The sequence below is a fragment of the Empidonax traillii genome, unplaced genomic scaffold, assembly GCF_003031625.1.
Source record: "Empidonax traillii isolate 1590-97213 ecotype Southwest subspecies unplaced genomic scaffold, ASM303162v1 scaffold1014:size492293, whole genome shotgun sequence".
NCBI lineage: Eukaryota > Metazoa > Chordata > Aves > Passeriformes > Tyrannidae > Empidonax > Empidonax traillii.
Genome location: NW_020956207.1, coordinates 39,933 through 60,520, shown reverse-complemented (window position 1 = coordinate 60,520; position 20,588 = coordinate 39,933). Strand labels below are relative to the sequence as shown.

At 38.5% G+C, this 20,588-nt stretch overlaps 1 protein-coding gene across 1 annotated transcript in view; it reads right to left on the bottom strand.

The window, feature by feature from the left end:
- Window positions 1-20,588, bottom strand: part of LOC114068196 (ran-binding protein 17-like) — a 116,761-nt gene that overhangs the window by 87,767 nt on the left and 8,406 nt on the right. The window contains 1 exon segment of the mRNA XM_027904114.1: window positions 18,947-19,100. Coding sequence (XP_027759915.1) covers window positions 18,947-19,100 — 154 coding nt within the window.

Below are 20,588 nucleotides of genomic sequence, written 5' to 3'. Positions count from 1 at the left end.
GTTTCAGCCCATCCATATAAATCAGCGAAGCCAAGGGCAGTCCAAGTAAAAAAAATTTAAAGAAATTGATTCAGAAGTCTGATGACTTAATCCACCTGGAAAGATTCCAGATTAAAGGAACTCCAAAACAGAGGAAGTAGCTGAAGCCTCATTTCTATCTCAAACCCCATATCTCATAGTGGATATGACTGCTGCTGTTCTGAAGGAAATAGTTGTTAGAAACTCAAGCTCCACTGACTTCATCTCTTCTCGAGTGGAAGGGATGGTGAGGATGGATGAGCAGGTGACAGCAGCCTCATGGAAAGAGGCAAAGGTTCTGTACCTGCTGCTCCATGAACAGCTGATCAGGCCAACACTGATCTTTCCATACAAATACTTGTAATTAACTCTAAAAAGTGTGGAAAAAAAAAAAAAAAAGAATAAACCACAACAGGAATGCAAACTATCCAGTCCTATTTAGTTAAAGAACCAGGAGTAATGGGGTAGGAGTAATAGGTAAAAGGAGAAACACATGTTCTTTGCAATTCTGGATTATCCCAGAACTTATGTCTGTAATAAAATAAGCAGAAAATACTCCAAGTGATGGACAGTTCTCATGTATTCTTTAACACAGGGCAGAAATTTCACTTTTTTGTAAGGTCAAAACCAACTGACCCTGAGGTCACAAAGGGTGGAATTCTGTACTTTGTCTACTTAATTATTTCATGTGTAAGAATAGAAACAGTCAGTTCATAAAGCCACCGGGAAAGATCATTACTTGAGTTAAATATTTTCTCAGAAAAGAAATAATTCCAAAGAACTGATATTCGTGCTCTGGAACAATTCCTACTTCAGAACTGCCACACAAACACATATTCCCTTTATAAATTTAAGATAATAACAACCATTCTAAGGGAAAATCTAGAAGATCATCTAGAAGGCTGTTTTAATAATACAATAGCTGCTGGTAAGTAAATTCAATTCTTCAGTAATTTGAAGGAGAGGCTGATCAGCAGATCAGCTGCAATCACACAGAGCCCTTTCAGCAGTGCTGACCAGTGACCTGACACAGGACCTGAGCAGAATGGTGGGTAACTCATCCAGAATCAACAAGAATTGTTTAACCTCCTTGGATTTTACTGGTTTGTTCTTTTTTTGACAGATGTACTTCCTATGTGTTATTTTGCATGGTTTTTTCTCTTTGAGTTGCACAGAAATGCAATAAGCAATTCCATAATTAAGTTTAACTTGAATCATGAAAATTGCTGTAGTCTAAATCTAAAGAATTATTCACTCTGCTCTGAACTCTGATGGTTAATTTACTTACTGCAAGGTCTGGGAAATTAATTCATTAAGCTATTTAAATAATGAGGATATGAGGCCAACACACAGCAACAAACCCAATATATTTTAGATGAGTAAGTCGCAAGTTACCCTTTTTTTTTTTTTTTTCTTTTTTTTAATCTCAAGATGCCCTATTCACTACTTACTCCTTCTTGCTAAGTTAATTTGGGATATGCAGCAGAGTGGAAAGGTCCAGCAGTTAGAGGTTATTTAGAGAGGAGAATCTGCTTGAGTTGAAATGATAAGTGAATTTTTTAAACAAAGAGCATTATCAACATAATAAATACAAACAATATAATAAATACAAAGTAGTATTTACTGATGTGGACAGCAGACATCAGAAGTGTCATTACAACTAAATCCAGTCATCAAAGACAGAGCAGAGGCAGGGAAGCCACAAAGCCACATGAAAGCTAAATTCAAAACTACTTTTGTAAAGCAGAAGAAGGAACTGTATTAGGCTGTGCCAGACAAAAATCACTAAGCAATGTAGAAGGTCCTCTCTCCTAGAAAAATTTTACCATACTTGCATTCAAAATAAGGTGAAAAATGCTGAAAGACTTATTTTCTTAACATTTATCCCCAAACAGCACTCCCTAAATAATCCTTTCTGAGACAGGTAACCAAATTAACCAAAGCAGTGGCTATCACTCACAAACCAAGGAAATCCAACAGAACATTAATTTACACAAACACTTAGAACTCCTACTACACAGGAGTTTTGTTTTGTTAACTTTGCATATAAAATGAAACGTGGGAAAACGGCACCTTGTTACAGATCCAAACATCTCCACGTGTGGAATTACACAGGTGACTTAGCCTAGTTTTGCAAATTTATCCACCGAATTTCCCAGGCAATTTCATGTTCTTCCATCAGCAGAAATACTAGAATTTTTCAGAAAGCAAATCAATGAACAGACTCAACCTCATTCCTCTTTACAAAATACTTGCAACATTATTCGGAAAGTCTTTTCCATATTCTCTTCTGAGCATGCAACAGGCTTTTCTGTAGTTAAATTGCTGTCCTAAATTGTCTAAAACGTAACTGAAATTAACCCTGGTAGCAGCATTTTGAGACACGTTGCACCACTGTTTTATCAGATTTTGCTGTCACCACAGCTTCTCTCTCCTCCTGCCACCAGCTCAGTTTGTTCTGGGGCATTTACTGTCAGAAAAACAGTAGTGTCTCTCATATCACAAATTATACTCACATCCAATAACTCAATAATACATTAGCCAAACACTTAAATTATCAATAATTTGGAGTGGAAGTGGGATTAGTTTTTAAGTCCGCGAGTGATGGTATCAATTCTGAAACATTTAAATATTAGTTTACAAATATTGCTTATAGCTTAATAGCATCACAGACGTAACTTCACACAGATATTGGCTCTAGACAGTAATTATATCCTCAGCCTAATGTTGCAGTTAATGGACATACTCATTTCAATGATAATTGCAATCCCTGAACATGATAATGTGCCTTTATTAGCAGCAGCTACAAAATAAAGCTCAGCTACAGCCGAGCAAAGAACTGAACTCTGCTAATTATTTATTTTTTAGGATTGCCTGATTTGTGTTATAAAATTCTAAAATAAAATAGTATGGCACTTAAACCTGTGCTTTAACTGCAAACGTGGTTAAAGAATATGCCTATAAAGATTCATGCAGGGTTTACTTGTCAAGAGCAAGGGGCCAAAAGATGAGTTAGTGAGACAAAGGTGTAGGAAACAGAACAGCAAAAGCACTGGACTTAAGAAGGAAAAAAAACCCCAAGATAAATGAGATTTTGAGGATTTAAATATTTTAAACAGTATTCTGAGAAAATGAGGAAGACAGGAGTATATCATGTAAAACCTGGGAAAAGAAAAAGCACAACAAAAATTCCCCAAGCAAATACAGAAGGGAACGTGTATAACCCAAGATGAAAAGCATCGATTCACACACAAAACTGCCACACAAAAAATGACAGAACTGAGGACATGCAAAATGAAAAATACTTTACAACTCAACCTGATGAGGAAACCAATGTTTATGACTCCACTAAGTTCTCAGTGTTTGACTTTATGTCCTGATAGTGTTTTGGTTGTACAGAATTTCCATGTAATGGAGAAATCCAACACAGAAATTTCCAAAAGCAGTTAAAGGACAGGCACGGTGTATTGTGATTTACAGTTTGCCAAGACTGTGTAAGTGTTGCTGTCTAGTCCCATGAATTAGAATGTCACAGATTCTAGCTCACTTTGTTTGTTGTTGTCATTTTTTAAATTTAAAAACAGAAGACCAAAAAATTCTCCATGAAGCACTTGGAGAATCCTCCAAAGTATTAGATTTCTTCAAAGGAAATCCAATTATTTTTCACATGAAGTAAGATGGTTGTCAGTGCAAGCCACAATCCAAAATTAAAAATAAAAATATGATTTTATAAGCACTGGCACAATTAACTCAGCTTGTCCAATCTTTAGGCAACTAAATAAGTTCAAGTATTAGTTCAGGAATTTTTGTTGAAAGTCTTTCTGCTCATGGCAGGATAGGAACTGTGATAAAAACATGAAAAGAGATCTGCTTGAGTAACATTTACTTGAGTAAATCTTCTGTAGCTCCTAAACTTGCTAGAAATCGGTGAGTCAGTCAAGAAGTCAGAGCCTCAAAGAGGAGGGAACCAAAGAACTCACACACATGAAACAACATTTTTCCTGCAGACTAGAATAAAAAAAACCTCATTTCCAATTCTTATGTCCAAACCAACCTGATCATTCTAAACACTGGCTCCTGCTTGCCAAACTGACATCTCCAACCCCATAAAAAGATCCTACACTTACAAGTTTGAGCTACAGGTTTGACTGTCCCCACGCTGGAAACAGATATCTCATTCAAGAAACATTTAATGTTCTTATCTCATTTTTGGCCTTCAAAGTTTTGGAAACAAGATTTTTTTTTTTTTTTTCTATAAAGGTATGACTAAAACCCCCTGGATCTCATCAAATAATAAACCTGTATTTGTCCACTTCGTTTTACATACTGAATTTTGACCGTACTGAATGTAGTGTGTATGTAAAATGTTTGAAGTCTCTTTGAAATGCAAGCTGGTATCCTGTAACATCTACATTTCTGTAGGTAAGCATAACACTTGCTTTGTTTTAAGGCTAAAAATACTTAGAAGGAAAAGTTCACAAGAAGTCTCTAATAAGATTTCAAAACACGTTTGTAATTTCGACATATTTAGAAAAAACCTGCAATCTTTGGTCAATAATTTCTACTTATTTTGACTTCTGTACTAGCAATTACTTTCTGTTTAATTCAGCACGGACTGCTAAAGGAACCTGGATTTTTTTATGTGCAGTGCTTCCCTCCCTTCACTGAGCTGGAGAAGCACATACCTGTTGGGATGGACAAACCCAAGAAATGCAGCTGTGCTTGGGCCATTCCTTTCCTGCACAGGGTCCCACGGAGGGAAGAGGCTGCACTGCCTCAGAAGGAAAGGAATTGTGCAGCAGCTGTTGAAGCTTTCCATCAGTACCAGGTGGATCCCATTCCACTGAAGTCAGTCCTCCCTTTCTTTTCCTATCTAAACTGCAAGGGGATGGGATGAGAACAGCAAGGAGCTGTGAAACAAAGGAAAAGGAAGGGGAAAATACCAGTGACAGTATTTTTCTTCTGAAACAACCATTCTTTTTTCTTCCCAGATTATGCCACAGAAAAAAGTTGTACCCAATTCTCACTGTGGTGTTTTCTTAACAAACTCTAAATGTTCAACTTAAATGAGAGGCATTTCGAGCAATCTGAAAAATATTCAGTTCAATTAAAAATAATTGATGCATGGTGAAATAATTCTTCCCAAAGCTGCTGTAAGATCTTCAAAAAATAAAGCTACTTAATAATTTTCATCTCCTACAGGCTACAGAGAAGCATTATTGCATATTAAAAATTGGAGTGTGGTTTTCCCAGAGGTAAAAGAAAGTTATTAAAACAACCTATTTATTGTTGATATAACTATCCATTTGTGCTACACAAAAAGTAACAATTTCAGTACATTAAAAGAAAAGCTAATTAAGGCATAATTAGTATTTTCTATGTTTTGATAATTAAGGGTTAGTTGGCTATTTCTTTTCAAATTTCTATTTGAGGTAACCCCAACCATGTCTTTAATGAGCAGCTAACACTATTGAATCCCTGATGGCTGAGGAGTTTAGTGACCACTACTACATTACTTTCATTTATCACTGCCTCTTTACGTATAAATTAAAGTGGCCCTGTAGCTATGTTGATCTACTTTATATCAATTTCTTCATCCATATCAGCTGAATATGTATGGCATTAACCTCATTTACTAGTTTGGAAAAGCTGAATTAAAATGAGATCTAATTTCTAGTGCACAGAACAATTTCAAAACTGCCTGCTAATTCCCAGCACCTGTCAGTGTTGGGATCTTCACCTCATGGTAATGAAATAAAACAGTGTATGTATTTTACAGCTCAGGAAAGGATAATCATTCATAAGTGTTAAGGTATCATTAATCATGAAGACGCCTGGACCCAGAATCTTTGCTGAGAGGCTCACAGATCAGCGCCCTCACTGCAAGGATCCACACCGAGGCCAGTGGGACTGCCACAAACCTCCGGTCTCATCTTGCACAGGGAGAAAAGTTGTCACATGCTGCACAACTAAGGATATTTTTATTTTTTGCTAGATCATGCTTCTGGTGTCTGCAGGCAACGCAGTCAAAGAAATATACTGGAAAAATATCAAAATAAGAAACATAAGAAAACACCCACTCCAGGTGGGAAGACCAGCCTGTGCTCAGTGGTTGGGTGATACCTGGTTACACACACTTTTGGCTTTCAGCTACTGTAAACACCATCCAGCAAGGAAACTGTGTTTTTTAACTCCCCCCTAAACACACTGTAGTATAAAATTCCAAACCCTCCAGCGACTTTTTTATGATAATGCAGATCAACCTCATAAGTCAAATCTATAGACTGTAAAACAAGCACCACCCTTGCACATGCAACTATTCCGGTTAAGATTATGGGTGACATTTCTTTAAAATTATTTTTTTTTTAAATAAGAGCTGAACAGGGAACTGCAGCCCTAACCCGTGCTCAGGCTGTGCTGGAAGCGGAGCTCGGTCCCCAAACACCGCTGCGCTCACGATCAGATCCCCGATGGGATCTCCACGCCCGGAGCCGCAGGGATAACTCCTGTCCAACAGCTCCACACGCTGGAGACGGGAAACATGGCACAACCCAGCTAAAATCCTGCATCTCGGCCAAACGCCTCGAAAAAAGGAGTGTGAATAGGTGACATGACTCTCACTCTTAACCCTACTTCACACTCATTAATTACTTTGATAGTTCTAATAGAACTTATTTCTCACTGAACTGTCCGCTAAATAATTCTATTTTCAATCAAAAAATATTTAACAACTAAAAGCATTCCCCCCAAAAGACTAAGGATGCAAAGGAACCTTTTTCAAGAGCACACTTTTAGAACAGCTCCTCATGGGACCTCAAGAGAGAAGTCTGCAACCAAAGCAATCTTTTTTTTGTACAATCACTGTAACTGTGCAGATATGGAGATATCTGCTGCAAGTGGCAGGACTCCAGGCTATGAAGATACTTTAGTGTAAACTTGTTTCAAGTTAATGATTCTAAGTGAACTTTCAGTCATTAACATCGCTCTCTTGAATGCCTGGGATACATTAATCTGCAAGACTCACCTGACCAGTACTAGTTTTACTGACCCCTGGCAACCTCTCAGGGCCAAACAGGGACAGGTCTGATGTATTTGGAAGCAGGGAAAGGTCCCAGAAAACAAGTCTTGAAAGGTAAGAACTTGCATGGAACTCAGTGAAGAACCTCCTAGCTCAGTGACAACTCTGCCCTGCCCCACAACAAACAAGAATCTCACCTTCTCAGCATCTCCAACTCTTTTTTGTTCTGCCCTGGGAAGTTACACAACTTGGCAGAGGTGTCACCAGGCTGTGTCTCTGTACTGCAGGCTATCTAGTGAAAATCCCACATGTGGTTGGATAACTAGAAAGAAATCTTCCTTAATATGGGTAGGAGGTATGAACTTATATTTTGAGCTGGAAAAGGAGTCAAACTCCCCTGCCAGCTCTACCTTTCCAAAGACACCCTAATTCTTATTAATTCTTCTAATTCTTTGCTCTTAGTACTCACATTATTTTTCCTTTTAAAATGCATGTAGTGAGTTACTTGAAACATGCCAGGCTAAAATAAAATCCCAAAATAACAGAAAAATTCAGTGCTTTTCACTGGCTAAGCCAAAGCAAACAGCCATGACCAATTATAACAGCCTGATTATGGAGCAGGAGATCAGGGCAGCAGGATTCCTGTGTTATCCTGGACATTATGGATGCAAGGATGAAGTCTACCTGGACATCAATCTAAAGCCCCCCCACACCTTGGGCAACACACACAGATACCCCCTCACTGGCATGGTTAAAAACCACTCCCTAATTCCTCCTTGCTACAGATTAAGCCAATTTCATCCCATCTTTCCCTTGAAGGGCACTGAAAACATCTGATCACCAGCTTTTCTAAAACAACTCTTGACATCCTTGCTTCTTGTCCCTTTTCAGTATTCTGTTTCCTAAGCTACTCTAAAGCAACGTCTTCTGCATCTCATTTGTGCTCCCCTGCTCTCCCATTTGCCCACTACAGTTTGAGTGTCTACTCAAAGTGTGGTGCCCAAAACTCGACACATTCTTCCAGATGAACCCCAATCAGAGCCAAATATTGAGAATGGAATAAAAAAATTCTGGCACCTGGCACGATATTCCTGCTCCTTCAGCCACAAAGATGATGTATTTTTCTTGTGTGCTTAACCAACCCATACTACTGAGTTACCCCTGCTCACGCTCCACAGCACTGCCTGGCCAGAGATGTCCCAGGGGCAGTTCTAAGAGGGAATTTTCATTCCTAAGCATGGTGTTTCACCAGCATTTTTAACATTCAGGTTATTTCTCCAGCTTGTGAAGATCTTTTCTGAATTCAAATCCTGTCCTTTGTAGTCATTTCCTCCAGTGTCACTTGGAAATAAATACTTTTATAGTTTTGATATGTTAAGAATATTGCAAAGGAAAAGTCTCACTCAAACCAGCAATGTTTTGTCTAATAAATAACGTGTTTGATGATTTCAGTGCACTTTTACACTAGTCACAGCAGTGGCACTACAGTAATGCCACAAACAGCAGCTGAGACTACAACTCCAGGAAAGCCACTCCTGTGGCTTTCCCAGACAACTTATTCCTACAACCCCGCCAGCATCCCAACCAGCAACATGCCACAAAACAATGACACCATGAAAACTAAGTCATATCACCATTAAAACAAAATATGTACCAACAGTCGATTGATAGGCAAATAATAGTGCTGAGAATACAGTCTAGTATTCAACAAAAATTTAATGTGTGTGTATATATATATATATATATATATATATATTTTTTCATTCAAGGGTCTGTCTGTTCCAAAAGACAGTATCTTCATGCATTATTTTTGTACTGGAAATGTTATGGCACTAAAAGTGTATTACAGTATCGTGGAAGAAATCTGCAAGGTTTTGCTATCTCTCTTCAGACAGCAAGCCCCTGTGGGGTGGTTAATAAGGATGCTTTCATTTACCTAGCCAGTTCTCTTTTTCTGTAATCAGTTTGCTTTTATTACATGCACACACTTAAGAATAGGAGTTAATCAATAAAAAATTTTTATATTTATATAGACTTGTTCTACATTTTCATTAGACTGCTCACCCTTCTCTAACCATTGTCTGTGTGCAAGCACACGAGCAGAGAAATCCTCTCAACATGGCTGAAGCAGGCAGAATTTCCATTACCCATTCTGTAAATAAAACAATTCAAGCAATCCCGAATATTTATACAAATGTGTATTAACTTAGTCATCTGATATATGCCTGATGTTTCTGCTTCCAAGTGTGAGCCTTTTTATTGCATATTTGTAGATAGCTGCCAGCCAGCCCCTGTATGGGAGGATTTACAACCGTGGGGGCAGCATGCCATCTGCTGCTATGAGAGCTGCTACAGCAGGAGAGGCACAGCAACCAGAGCAGCGCTGCTTCTGCCTTTCTCCTCTCTGCAGAATGTACACTAACAGCTCAGTTTATTAAAAATGTTTTTACACACAGTTTTTGTTAGGGGAGCTGGTAAAATACCAAGCTCTCGATCCTATCCATGCAAATGAGGGGCTGCTGTATCAGGCCTATCAGACCGAAACAAAAAAAGAAAGTGTAATTTGACTGCAAACTAAGTGATACTGGTAGATAATGTAATCAAACCATTAAAGACCCCAATAAAACATCACTACAAAAATGCATTTGCAATGAACTCTGGAGTTTGACACTCAGTTATGCACCATGAGAGCCTTGCAAAGCTCCCACTGTCCCAGTCTGGTTCCACATGAGCACATACCATAAGCAAAGGCAATATATGAAATATGACATATGACCACTTTGATTCATGTCCACGGACTGGGGTGGGGGCAAAAAAACCAAAACGATAAACCAACACAAAACCGTTTTCTCCAACTCATCCTGCAGGTTTTCCTCACGTCCTTTCAGCACAAAACCATTCTTTCTGCTCAAAGTGCTCTTCAGTGAATCAAATGGACACATTAGCCACCATTTTACTCAATAATTAACCATTTAACCCTCCCCACAAGGTTAATTGGCAGAGCCAGGCTCATGGTCATTGCAGCACATTGCTCAGCTGGCAGAGGCTCAACTTGGACATTTTGGGTTACCAATGATGGAGCTCCAGGTGATTTAAGTATAGTGTACTTCAGACCTCTCCCTACTGATTCATCCACACACTAATGCTTCTTCTGGCTTCTCTAAGGATGGAGATAAAAAGCTGGGGATACAATCTCCTATCAGTCAGGATATAAGGTGAAACAGAAACCCTCAGAATTGGATAAAGGGGAAAGAATAATAATAGTATAATTGTATAATAAAAATAACGTCATATAAAAAGGAATAAGATAACAAACATAATAATATAATAATAAAAAGTAATTACAGATCACAATGACAACTACTGTAGAGCCACATTGGCCTTGAGTTGCCATCAGTAGGAATTTTGCTCATGAAAATACCTGGAGCCTGAGTACGTTTTTACTGTGTACCTCCTGTTCCTGAACCTTACAGCAGCCCACCTTATTTAAAAACAACAAATCAGTTTTGACAATTGAAAGGAACACATTACTTTAATGAAAAAGTAATTCAGTACAGTGTAAAACTTTATTTTTAATATTAAGTGAGAAAGCATTTAATAAAGTTGAAGTACAGTTCAAACCTGAAGGGGTAAAAGAATTCTGGAGAATGGGATTGTCCACCAGAAAGCAAGGAAGGAGTGCTACCCAACTAAAAGCAAACTCCAGTCACTGTCAAAATTCTTGCTAAAGATTTGCTTGAGGCTCCAGCAGAATTCTTTCTCAAGATCAATTGATCTCATCTTACTGACATTCTCTTTATAACATCTATATTATGACTGTCCCCTACAGTTAAGGTGAATTAACTGCTGCTTCTTCAAAAATGCATCTTCCTTTTCCCTCTTCCCTATTTAAAATGCAGAAAAGCCAAATAATGTGAGAAATACAGTGGAAACCACATAAATGAATAACTGTCAAAAGAACAGAACTATTAAAAGAATAAATCTTGTGTACCCAGCTGTGAAATATAACACAATATAGCAGAAACCAGCTAAATGTTTGAAATAAAAAATTGAAATGCAAAGTAACCGAAAATTGTCTAATGAACACAGCTGTTAAAATATTAACTCCTGGCATGCCAAAACCCCACAGCAGACATGGAAGGAGGCCTGATCAGATGAACACCACATTAAGTAGTTCTCTCTCTCCATCCAGTCAATCTGCCCCCAGCTGAGCTCAAGAGCTTTTTTGTGTAAGATATACATGCAGGTTGATTTCTGCACAGGACTTTTTTAGCTCAAAGTTGTTTCTCACAGCCAGCACTGACCTCTGAGGTGTGCTGAACGTGGTCTCCCTCATCTGTTTCGCAGAACTGATCCAAGAACCACAGAATTGCCAGTTCTACTTTTCCATTGCTGGGTTGGGGTAACTGGGCACCCATCGAAGAGGTCAGCTGGAAAACTCTTGGTGACAGAAACAAATATCTTCAGGAAGAAATCTCAAGCAAAATTGTGTTGTCACAGCCAATTCCTTTAGGAACCCATCAGCTATTTTTTGTTTGCCCAAGTTTAAGTTTCTTCTAGGATATTGTTTTGTTTAGATGTTAATTATGCTAATTGACCAGTATTGAACACAAACATCAACGTAATGCTTTTCTAATTACTTTGTCACTTGACATTTTCTCAGATGCATGTGTTACACGGTGGTGAATTTGCTGAAGTGTTTTTTTCTTAGACCATCCATTCCACGATGAAAGAAACAGAAATTTGAGAAGCATGGGGCCCAAAACTGCAAGTGCAGGATAAGAGCTGTTTGGGTTCCCTGAAAACTGAATCTATTGTACTTAGAAACAATTTACATATGCACTATTTGAAGGTTGAACTGTGAGCATCACTTCTTCCCACTTCTGCCTCCCCTAAAACATCTTTACTTGGTACGTATCTCCATATTATCAGGACTGATTTCAAAGAATCAATTTCAGTCTCTGTCAGCTAAGAAAATTTAATTATTTTTTTAAAGGAATACTCCTTTATTTAATTTTCAGTGTTCTTCCACTGTCTATTCCTTGAAATTCCAATTCCCTAGCAATTCAAAAAATTAATTCCCACCTTTTGTCAATTCTGAAATATACAGTCACTGGATTAGAAGTCAGTAGCTACTTCATCTGTAAGTCTGGATATTAAAACCTTTCACTTTTAATAAAAACACAGTGGAAGATTGCTAACACCACAGAGCCCCAGGGTAGATTAGGAAGGCAAGAAACACAGGAGAAAATGTACAGCTTTTTCTCCAATTCTGAGTTGCATGTCCTTTTTCATGCATTAGGTAGTGGATGTAAAGAACAGGATCAAACATGCGTGAGGATTAAAAGAGTGCTTGCCACGAGAAACTGGTCATTCCCAATACCCAGCTCACTGCAGAAAGATGACTCTGGTATGCACATTTCTAAATCTAGAGCCTTCTTTTTTGTTCCAAGCTCTAGTCTAGAAATTAGTCTAAATTTTTAACCTGCACTTCAAGCTCCCCTGCGCTTCTTCACCCACAATAATTAATGCAAAAGAAGTACTGCAGAAACTCAGAAGTTCAAAAACTTACACCTATGTAACACATAAATGAAACCAGGCAGCTACATGGGCATGGCTAAACACTGCTGATAGTAGGAGATACCTCTGCCTTTAATCCCCTTCCCTTCCTCTGAAACAATTTTGAAATGATAGCCTTGGTGACTCCACTGCTCAGGATGATGAATCAGGAAAGACCAAAGCCAGTGGAATGGTCCCAATCCACAGAGTCAGCACAGCCCTTGAGCACCCACCATCCAAGAACTGGACAAAAACCGAGACACTTAAATTCCAAATATCTGCTGACACCACGCATCATTAAAAAAAAGAAATAAATCACAAATTCAAACAAGCCCTACTTACCAACATCGTGCCCACCAGTCCCAGTGAGTGTTAACTGTGCTCCCACACAGAATGGACCAGCCATGCCAGCAGCCTCAACAGAAAGAGCAGCTGGTGATGATAAGCCCTGATGGCAGGAAAATGCACTCCCATGAGGTATCAGCAGATCCACATGATATCAAACCATCAAGAGAACAGTCAGCTTCCCCCCTTCACCCGAGCTAAAACCCACCTAGACAAACCAACTATCAAAAAATTCTCAGCACAACTGACATATAAACCGGAACAGCCTATTAACTTGGACATGCTTATAAATAAAACACCAAACAATTAACCTAAAATACAAATTAGGCAAACTCAGCCTGGATGACAGGCAATTCATCCAGCACCTTCACTTGCCTGCCACAAGTTACTTCCAGGCATGGAACAATTTTACCTACAGTGGGACTGTTCCATCTGCTTATCGCAGCATTACGAAGTAATTGAGACTCCCCACAATCTATTTGTTTCTTAGTTCTACTTCAAATAAAGAATTCTTTGTAATTTCAAGCTACTATTTGAAGTAAGTCGCACATAAGAAAATATTTATATCATGAATCAGACATCCTTCAACAAAAGAGTCCGAGAACTAGCACATAGTTTTGACAGTCTCTGTGAACTGCTCCTAAATGGGTTTGAAAGGCAGAGCTCATCGATTGCAAACTATGCCCTCATGCCTACCCATTGCCAGATTATTTAGCTGTCAGTCTCCACTAGAGCACTTACAGGATCCACTGGCCAAGTCCTTCTCCATTAAAGTGCAATGAAAGGATTGTGATTTCTTTAGAACTAAGGTTCTATAAATAACTCACCCAGTTTGTGTATGTGGTGTATTTTGTACTGACTTTCAGAGACTGAAATCTCCCTTTATAAACATGGAACTCTTCTGTTTACAAACACTGAACTCAGAGGAACTCTTTTGGCCTCTCTCTACTGGAAAATAATGGTCATGTTGCAAAACATGGGTTATTTTAATCTCTTTTAGCTGCCTAAAGTCTTGAGATTTTATTTCATATTTGTTTTAAATCTCTGATAAACCACTCTACATTTACATAACATTAAATTCCACTCAATCTCCCTTATGTTTTGCATTATTGTATTTGGAAAAACCCAAAAGAGAGGGTTTTCATTCCATCTCTTTCAACCAGGAATGATTAACAGTTCTGAGGGGTTCCAGTACCCTCAGACTAAACAGCATAATTAATTCTGCTTTAGTCGGAGGTAAATAGCACAGTGTGTTCTATACATTAAAAAGATGCAGAGACAAATATACACAACATGTGGAATAACATGCAGATGGTTCCAGCAGAAGGACAGAAAGCATTCAGGTTTGCTTTTAATCTCAGTCTTTTTTTTTTTAAATACCACACAAAACTGTAATACAGACTGAGATCTGTAACAGCCAACACAAGCACTGCCTTTTGAGAGAAAGCAAGGCAGATGAGGAAGACCACTAAATATCTTCTCAAATTGTTCCTGTGCCGTTCCTAACAAGCTGGAAGGGCAGTACCAGCTCCCCAAAAACCAACGTATTTCCCAGTTTTGAGACCTGTTCTCCTTGACACACAGGACACTTCCAAGGAAAAACACCCCACATGTTGCACCACAAGCAGCTCTTCATTCAGGGCATGGGGAGATTGCACCATCATCAGCAGATCACCCAGGAGCTGAACTATCTCAGAGAACAGACACTGCTCAAATGAATTTAGCATTAATAGCTCCTAAAGAATGAAGAGGGTATCACAAAGCAGCTGTGAGGTGGTGCCAGCTGGTTCAGAGGGCACAGCCAACCCTGTGGCCAACAGTTATTTTTTAAAATAAAATCCTGCTTTCCTTCTTACAAACTGCAGGGTTTCATTTTTAAGCAATTATTCTTCTGATGGTGACCCTCCTCTCTTAGCACAATACCTATTAACAGGTACAACTTCTTTCCCTCTGTCACACCTTCACTATTGAACATTTTCAGTGCATTTGCTTTTGCAATTTCCGAGGCAGACATCTTTTGTTTTAGAAAATAATTATCGCTGTAATAACCTGCAATTATCTTTTGTAACAGCAAAAATCCCAAAGAAGTCAGTCATTACCATAGATCACAAGTAATCACTAAGCACTGCTGTTGTTTTAGTAAACCATGGCCACATCACTATTGACACAGAGAGCAAGGCAGTATAATAAAATGAGATCTTAATATTACACTGACTTACTTTGTAACATTAAAAGCCATTAAACATGTAAATTTAACTATGTACATCAGGGGGATATAACAGTTGTTCAACACGAAAGCAAATGTTTAGCTTGTAGAAATGCAACAACATTTTAAACCACACTGAGTATTTTCTAACAGGTCACAGCAATGCTCAGAGCACTGACACGGACTGGTGGGTTCCCCTGAGCCCCCCACGACTGGGGAGTGCAGTGGAAATCCAGGCTGCAACCACTCAATGACACCAAGTCATCAACCAAAAGTCTCCCAAATGGAAGCCAATAGATGCACTGGAAAAAAAGTGGAACCAATAAAATGGCGAGTAGGATGTCTTTTATACATTGATGATGAAACAGCTGGTGTACAGTAGAAAATCAGCATATTCAAACTCTAAAAAAGAACAGCAAAATAAATCACAAACATTTAAGAGTACCTAAAGAAACAGCTGCATATTGTATATTATGCACTAACCCATTTCCCCTTTTCAAAACAATACACTTTCTCCATGTTAAGATGCAGGATAACTGTATTAGAAAGAGCCAGTATTTATAAAGACAATGTTAATGAGAGGGGATGGACATAGGTATATGAAAACCATATGAAAATGTATATTTCTACCACTTACATTGCAATAAATAATTTCAGTTTCTTGAAAACTAGGTAATTCATCTTATTAGAGAGGTATAAAATAAATTAGTGTTTTTAATGTTGCACCAATTTTTACAGACAGGTAAATGCAAAAGGAATAAAGCTAACATTTTCATTCAAAAAATGTTCATCAAGTTCCACCTGGTTCCCTTGAGGGCACCTGAGGCATGAAAATGTTGATTTTCCGCAATTAAAAAGTTTTTACGGCTCTCATGCCTATATTGTAAAGATGTAACAAGATGTTAAAACAAACACATCAGTGCCAATGTACCCTGTTTAATACAAAGACAACAAGTGAAAATGTTGTACAAGGTGATTTGGATCATTAAAGCCTGCTTGAGAAAAGGCCTAGTTATATCTGCCATAAAATCACAACTCTTTTTCATATGCAAGTATATGGTTACTGACACATAAAAGAGTCTAAAAACTAAATTAAATACTCACCTTCCTGAACTGTGATTTCTAATGGATTCCTACTAGGAGGGTGCAATAGTTTTTGGTAGTTTTGTGCATTTTGGTCAAACAACTGTAAAAGAAGTGTACAGGTCTTTGGGTGTTCACACCTGCTAACTGTGCAGAGTTGCTCCTGCTGTTGGAAATCCGTAGCTGTGCCATCCAGTGGATCTGCTAAGCCACCTCTGGAACAGAGAGAACAAGTAGCCGTGTAGCCAGCATTGTTTCAAGGCTGTTTTCCCGCCCAGATCTTGTCCCAGTGTCACTGAAATGCTGATCTCACTGCAGCTGGTGAGCACAACACACACAGACCTCATTCTATTGACATACATACCCATACACATCCAACAAACACAGAGCAGCATTCTACCTGAGCCTTCCTCTTAACACACATTTTAAAGAGAAAAGAGGAGATGAGGTTGACATTGTGAATTCAGAAATGTAAAACCTGAATTACCAAGGTCCACTGTGCCTGATTAGACTGCTAATAAGCAGCATCTTTCTCAGAGGATGATGGGAGGAAAGAAGGGACTGTTTAGTTGAACTGGACTTTGCATATTTATCAATTTAAGCACAAGACCATCGTACCAAAGGCAACAAGCAAGCTTTAGTAAAATTCCATGCAACTGCTTTATAAGCCTTCTTTTATTTTGCTGTAAACCAGCTGAGTGCCTATGGAATGCCAGTAACTATGAAACCAATAGCTCTTGCCATAAAATGCATCTATACTCCTTACACAAATCACAAAAGGAAAGGTTTATTCATCAGGTTATGTTTTGCTGCACAGACAACAAACAATCTACAGACAAAAAGTGAAATCCAATAGGAGTAATATCCAAACTTTGAAAGATTCACAGCACCTGAAAATCATAAAGTTCTAGATAGGCTGAAACAGACCTCTTCTCAGGTATCTACAAATATTTGAAATAAAAGATCTCCTTCTACTTTGTAGAGAAGCATCCTCTTGTAGAAGAATCACTAGTTCTTCACTCACCCTTACTAAAAAGGGAGAATAACTATTTAAACCCCCTAAAAGGGCAAAAGTGACTTTCCTTCCATTACTCCAAGCTACCTTTTTCTCTGTGTGAAGAACTTGATGGATGGCTCCAGGATGGAGGGTGATGTTATCAACTACCCTGGTTTTTAAGAAACATGGTTACTCCAGAAAACAGGAGTTGTTGGTGAATGTATCAATCTCCTTGGAGCAAATGAAAGAAGTCTTATGAAATCAGCTCCCAGACAACCCATCTTTCTCAGGAATGGCCTGGACATTTGATAATAAAGTCTACATCTGATACTTCTGTCTACAGAAATGCCACAACTAAGGATCTCCATCATGTAAGAGAGTAGGACGACACAAGAGTGGAATACAAATCACTTGGAGACAGGGAGGGATACATGGAAACAGCACTATCAAGATTACTTTAGAATTATACAAACTGGTAGAAGAGAAGGTCAGTACCTTCCTCATCTTCTCCCTGTTAGCTGTTTACACAGGTTAGAAGCTTTACTCCTCCACTATGTAACAGGGACATCAAGAATAGTCTCTCATCAGTGCCAAAGAATTTTCAGTGCTGATTGTGATGCTGATGAAGGCAAATAGCACATTTCATTGGAGCAGCTCAAGCCAGATGGTTTGACCCAGAGGATCAGCCCTACTGAGTCCTACTCAGAAGGAAAAAAGCCAAGACGTAGAGTTTCAACCCTGAGATTCCTTTACAGAAAAGCTGGACAGAGAAAATAACCTAAAGCTGTCAAAAGAAGCATAGCTGTTTGAGAGAAGGCCCAGGAAAACTGACAGCACCTGCAATCAGCTGCTTGTCCTTCCCTGTCCTAGCCCTGGATCACTGGAAGCCCCCCTACGTAGTAGTGATTCCCGTTCCTGAGACAGTGATAGAAAGTTCATGATTTTGAAGCGTTAGGAAGTCAACAAAGGTCCATGAAAGGAAAAAAAGCTAGAATTTACATTTGATTTTGGCCTAAATTTAATAAGCAAAAGGAATAAAATGTTATCAGCCCATTAAGACAGTCTAAACAAATCACCACGATCATCAGAACCAGCATACTCAGATTATACCAAAATATAATATGCCAACAAATCAGAAAAATAAACACTCCATATTACAGCTTGAAAGTTGCAATTACAATTTTTCCTTACAACTTGAGGAACACATTCCAGTCTAGAAGTGATGTAAGCTTTTGTTATCTGGGGTGCCTGCGTGTCCAAGGGGTGGGGTACAAGCTCAGGAATTCAAACCTCTACAGCCCAAGAATCAAGATACCTTCATTAACAAGCTCACATACTAGAGCAAACAAGCACAGTAAAAAAATTCACAGTTTTCTCCTCAAGAAGAGAAGAGAAAACAGACACGCTACAAATACTGCACCTCTTCAAGGTACAAATACAATGAACCTCTTCACATGCCAGGAATGAGAACAGTGTTCAGTGTCTAAACAAAATAATTTGATTTACCAGGAATATCTGTTATAGAATACATTTATTCTGCCAAAATAAGAAAAGGAAAAGTGAGAGAGAAACAGCAGAAAATGTTTACCAATAACTCCCCAGCAGCAAACTCTACTCCACATTAGAAGCTATTTTGTAATTGCAAGTATCAGGGCAAAATAAGTTGCACAATCCACTGGCTACAGACCTCATATTACAAACAGTAATGATTCTTTCTTACTTGTTTTGCAGTTTGTTGGAGTCTGCCCAGTGCATAGTTCATCAGCTGAATTTCCAAGGAAGTCAAAATGAGGACAGTTTAGTATAAGCTTCAAAAGTTGCAATGCCAGGCTTTGCTGCTGTTGATTCTGAAGGGTTAAAGGTTTTGCCAAGAGCTAAGGAGAAAAGAAATCTCGTTAAGTCACCTGCACAGAACATGCTTTAAAAATAATTGTGAACAGGAAAATGTTTGGATATAAAGCTGCAAAGTGCAGAGCAAGAGAACACATACTGAGAGAAAAATAAATCCTTCAACAATAAAAGATGGAGCATTTCCTTAAAGGCAAGAGGAAAATCATTATTACCACCTCAGAGACATCTTCCATGTCAAGCTGAAGCTCACAGGCTTATAAATAATTTTTAAAAGCCTGGTGAAATAATCCCTTTGCATAAAATACATCTAGGTAAAACTCAGCACGTCACCGGCACTGTTTGGTAAAACAGTGCTAACTTTCACTGCAAACTGCAGGGTTTCACTGTTTTCAGTTCCTCCAGACCAGCGTGGAGTCCTGGACATCTGTGTGCATCCATGGAGTGCTGAACCTCCGTGTCCTGTACATCATAGGGGTAAAAAGTACCTCAACAACTGGTTATTTTTCAACTAGTGTGACACCCAGGCTGCTGAAGTTTCAGAGTCACACAGCTCCTTTGGAAGTCTAGGAAGACCTGGCTTTAAAAAAAACAATGAACTGGGCAGTCTGTAATCAGAATACAGCTCTGTACAAATGTACACCTGCATAAATAGAGCTGTCAGGGGCTCTGCTGCTTTATAACCCCCGTGGTGTCAGAAGGAAAAGGTAATTTTCAAGCAAAGCAACCTGTCCATAAGTATATACTCTAAATCCTGTTAGTAAGAACATTTTATTGATCCATTTCTGTAGCAAGAGCAATTTAAATAACATTTCTCTTGAAAGAAATTACTACCTCAAGATTACAGTATAATGACACTGAAAACATTAATCATTATTCACTGACACAGTTTGTGAACATTAGAGGGAAAAGTGGCATAATTTCATCTAGAAAAGAAATAAACTAAATGCAAATGCAACAACTGTCTCTAGTTCATCTGCTCCTTATTTAGATTCAAAGTCACATCTCAAGTTTATTAACAACAACTTTTTTTATTCAGATGATAGAAATTCATATCAACTGTATGTCATTAGATGCCTCATTAACCTGGTAACAACTGTTCCATCATGTTAGAATTGACACTAAACTATGAATTCAGCTTTGAAATTTGAATTTCTGCATGTCTTGTACAAGAACCACCTGTTCTGCCAGCAGTCCTCTCTAACCCCTTTAAACTCTTGGAATAATTTTTGTGATTCCACCTTTGAAATTGAGTGTAACACAGACACTGAAATATTTCCAAAACCAGCTTCCTATACTAAAGTTGGCATTATAAAAACAGCAATTATAATTTCTTTATATTTCTGCCTGGAAATCCCTGTGAGGTCACTCAGACAAACTTTTCAACATATAAGAGATTCAAGCACCTGCAGACCGGATGAACTTGAAGAAAGCTGGTAAGTGGCTACAGGGTTGCCACACATCCATTTAATGCTTTAATGTGTAAAGGGATTTACTTCATCTAAAAAGACTGT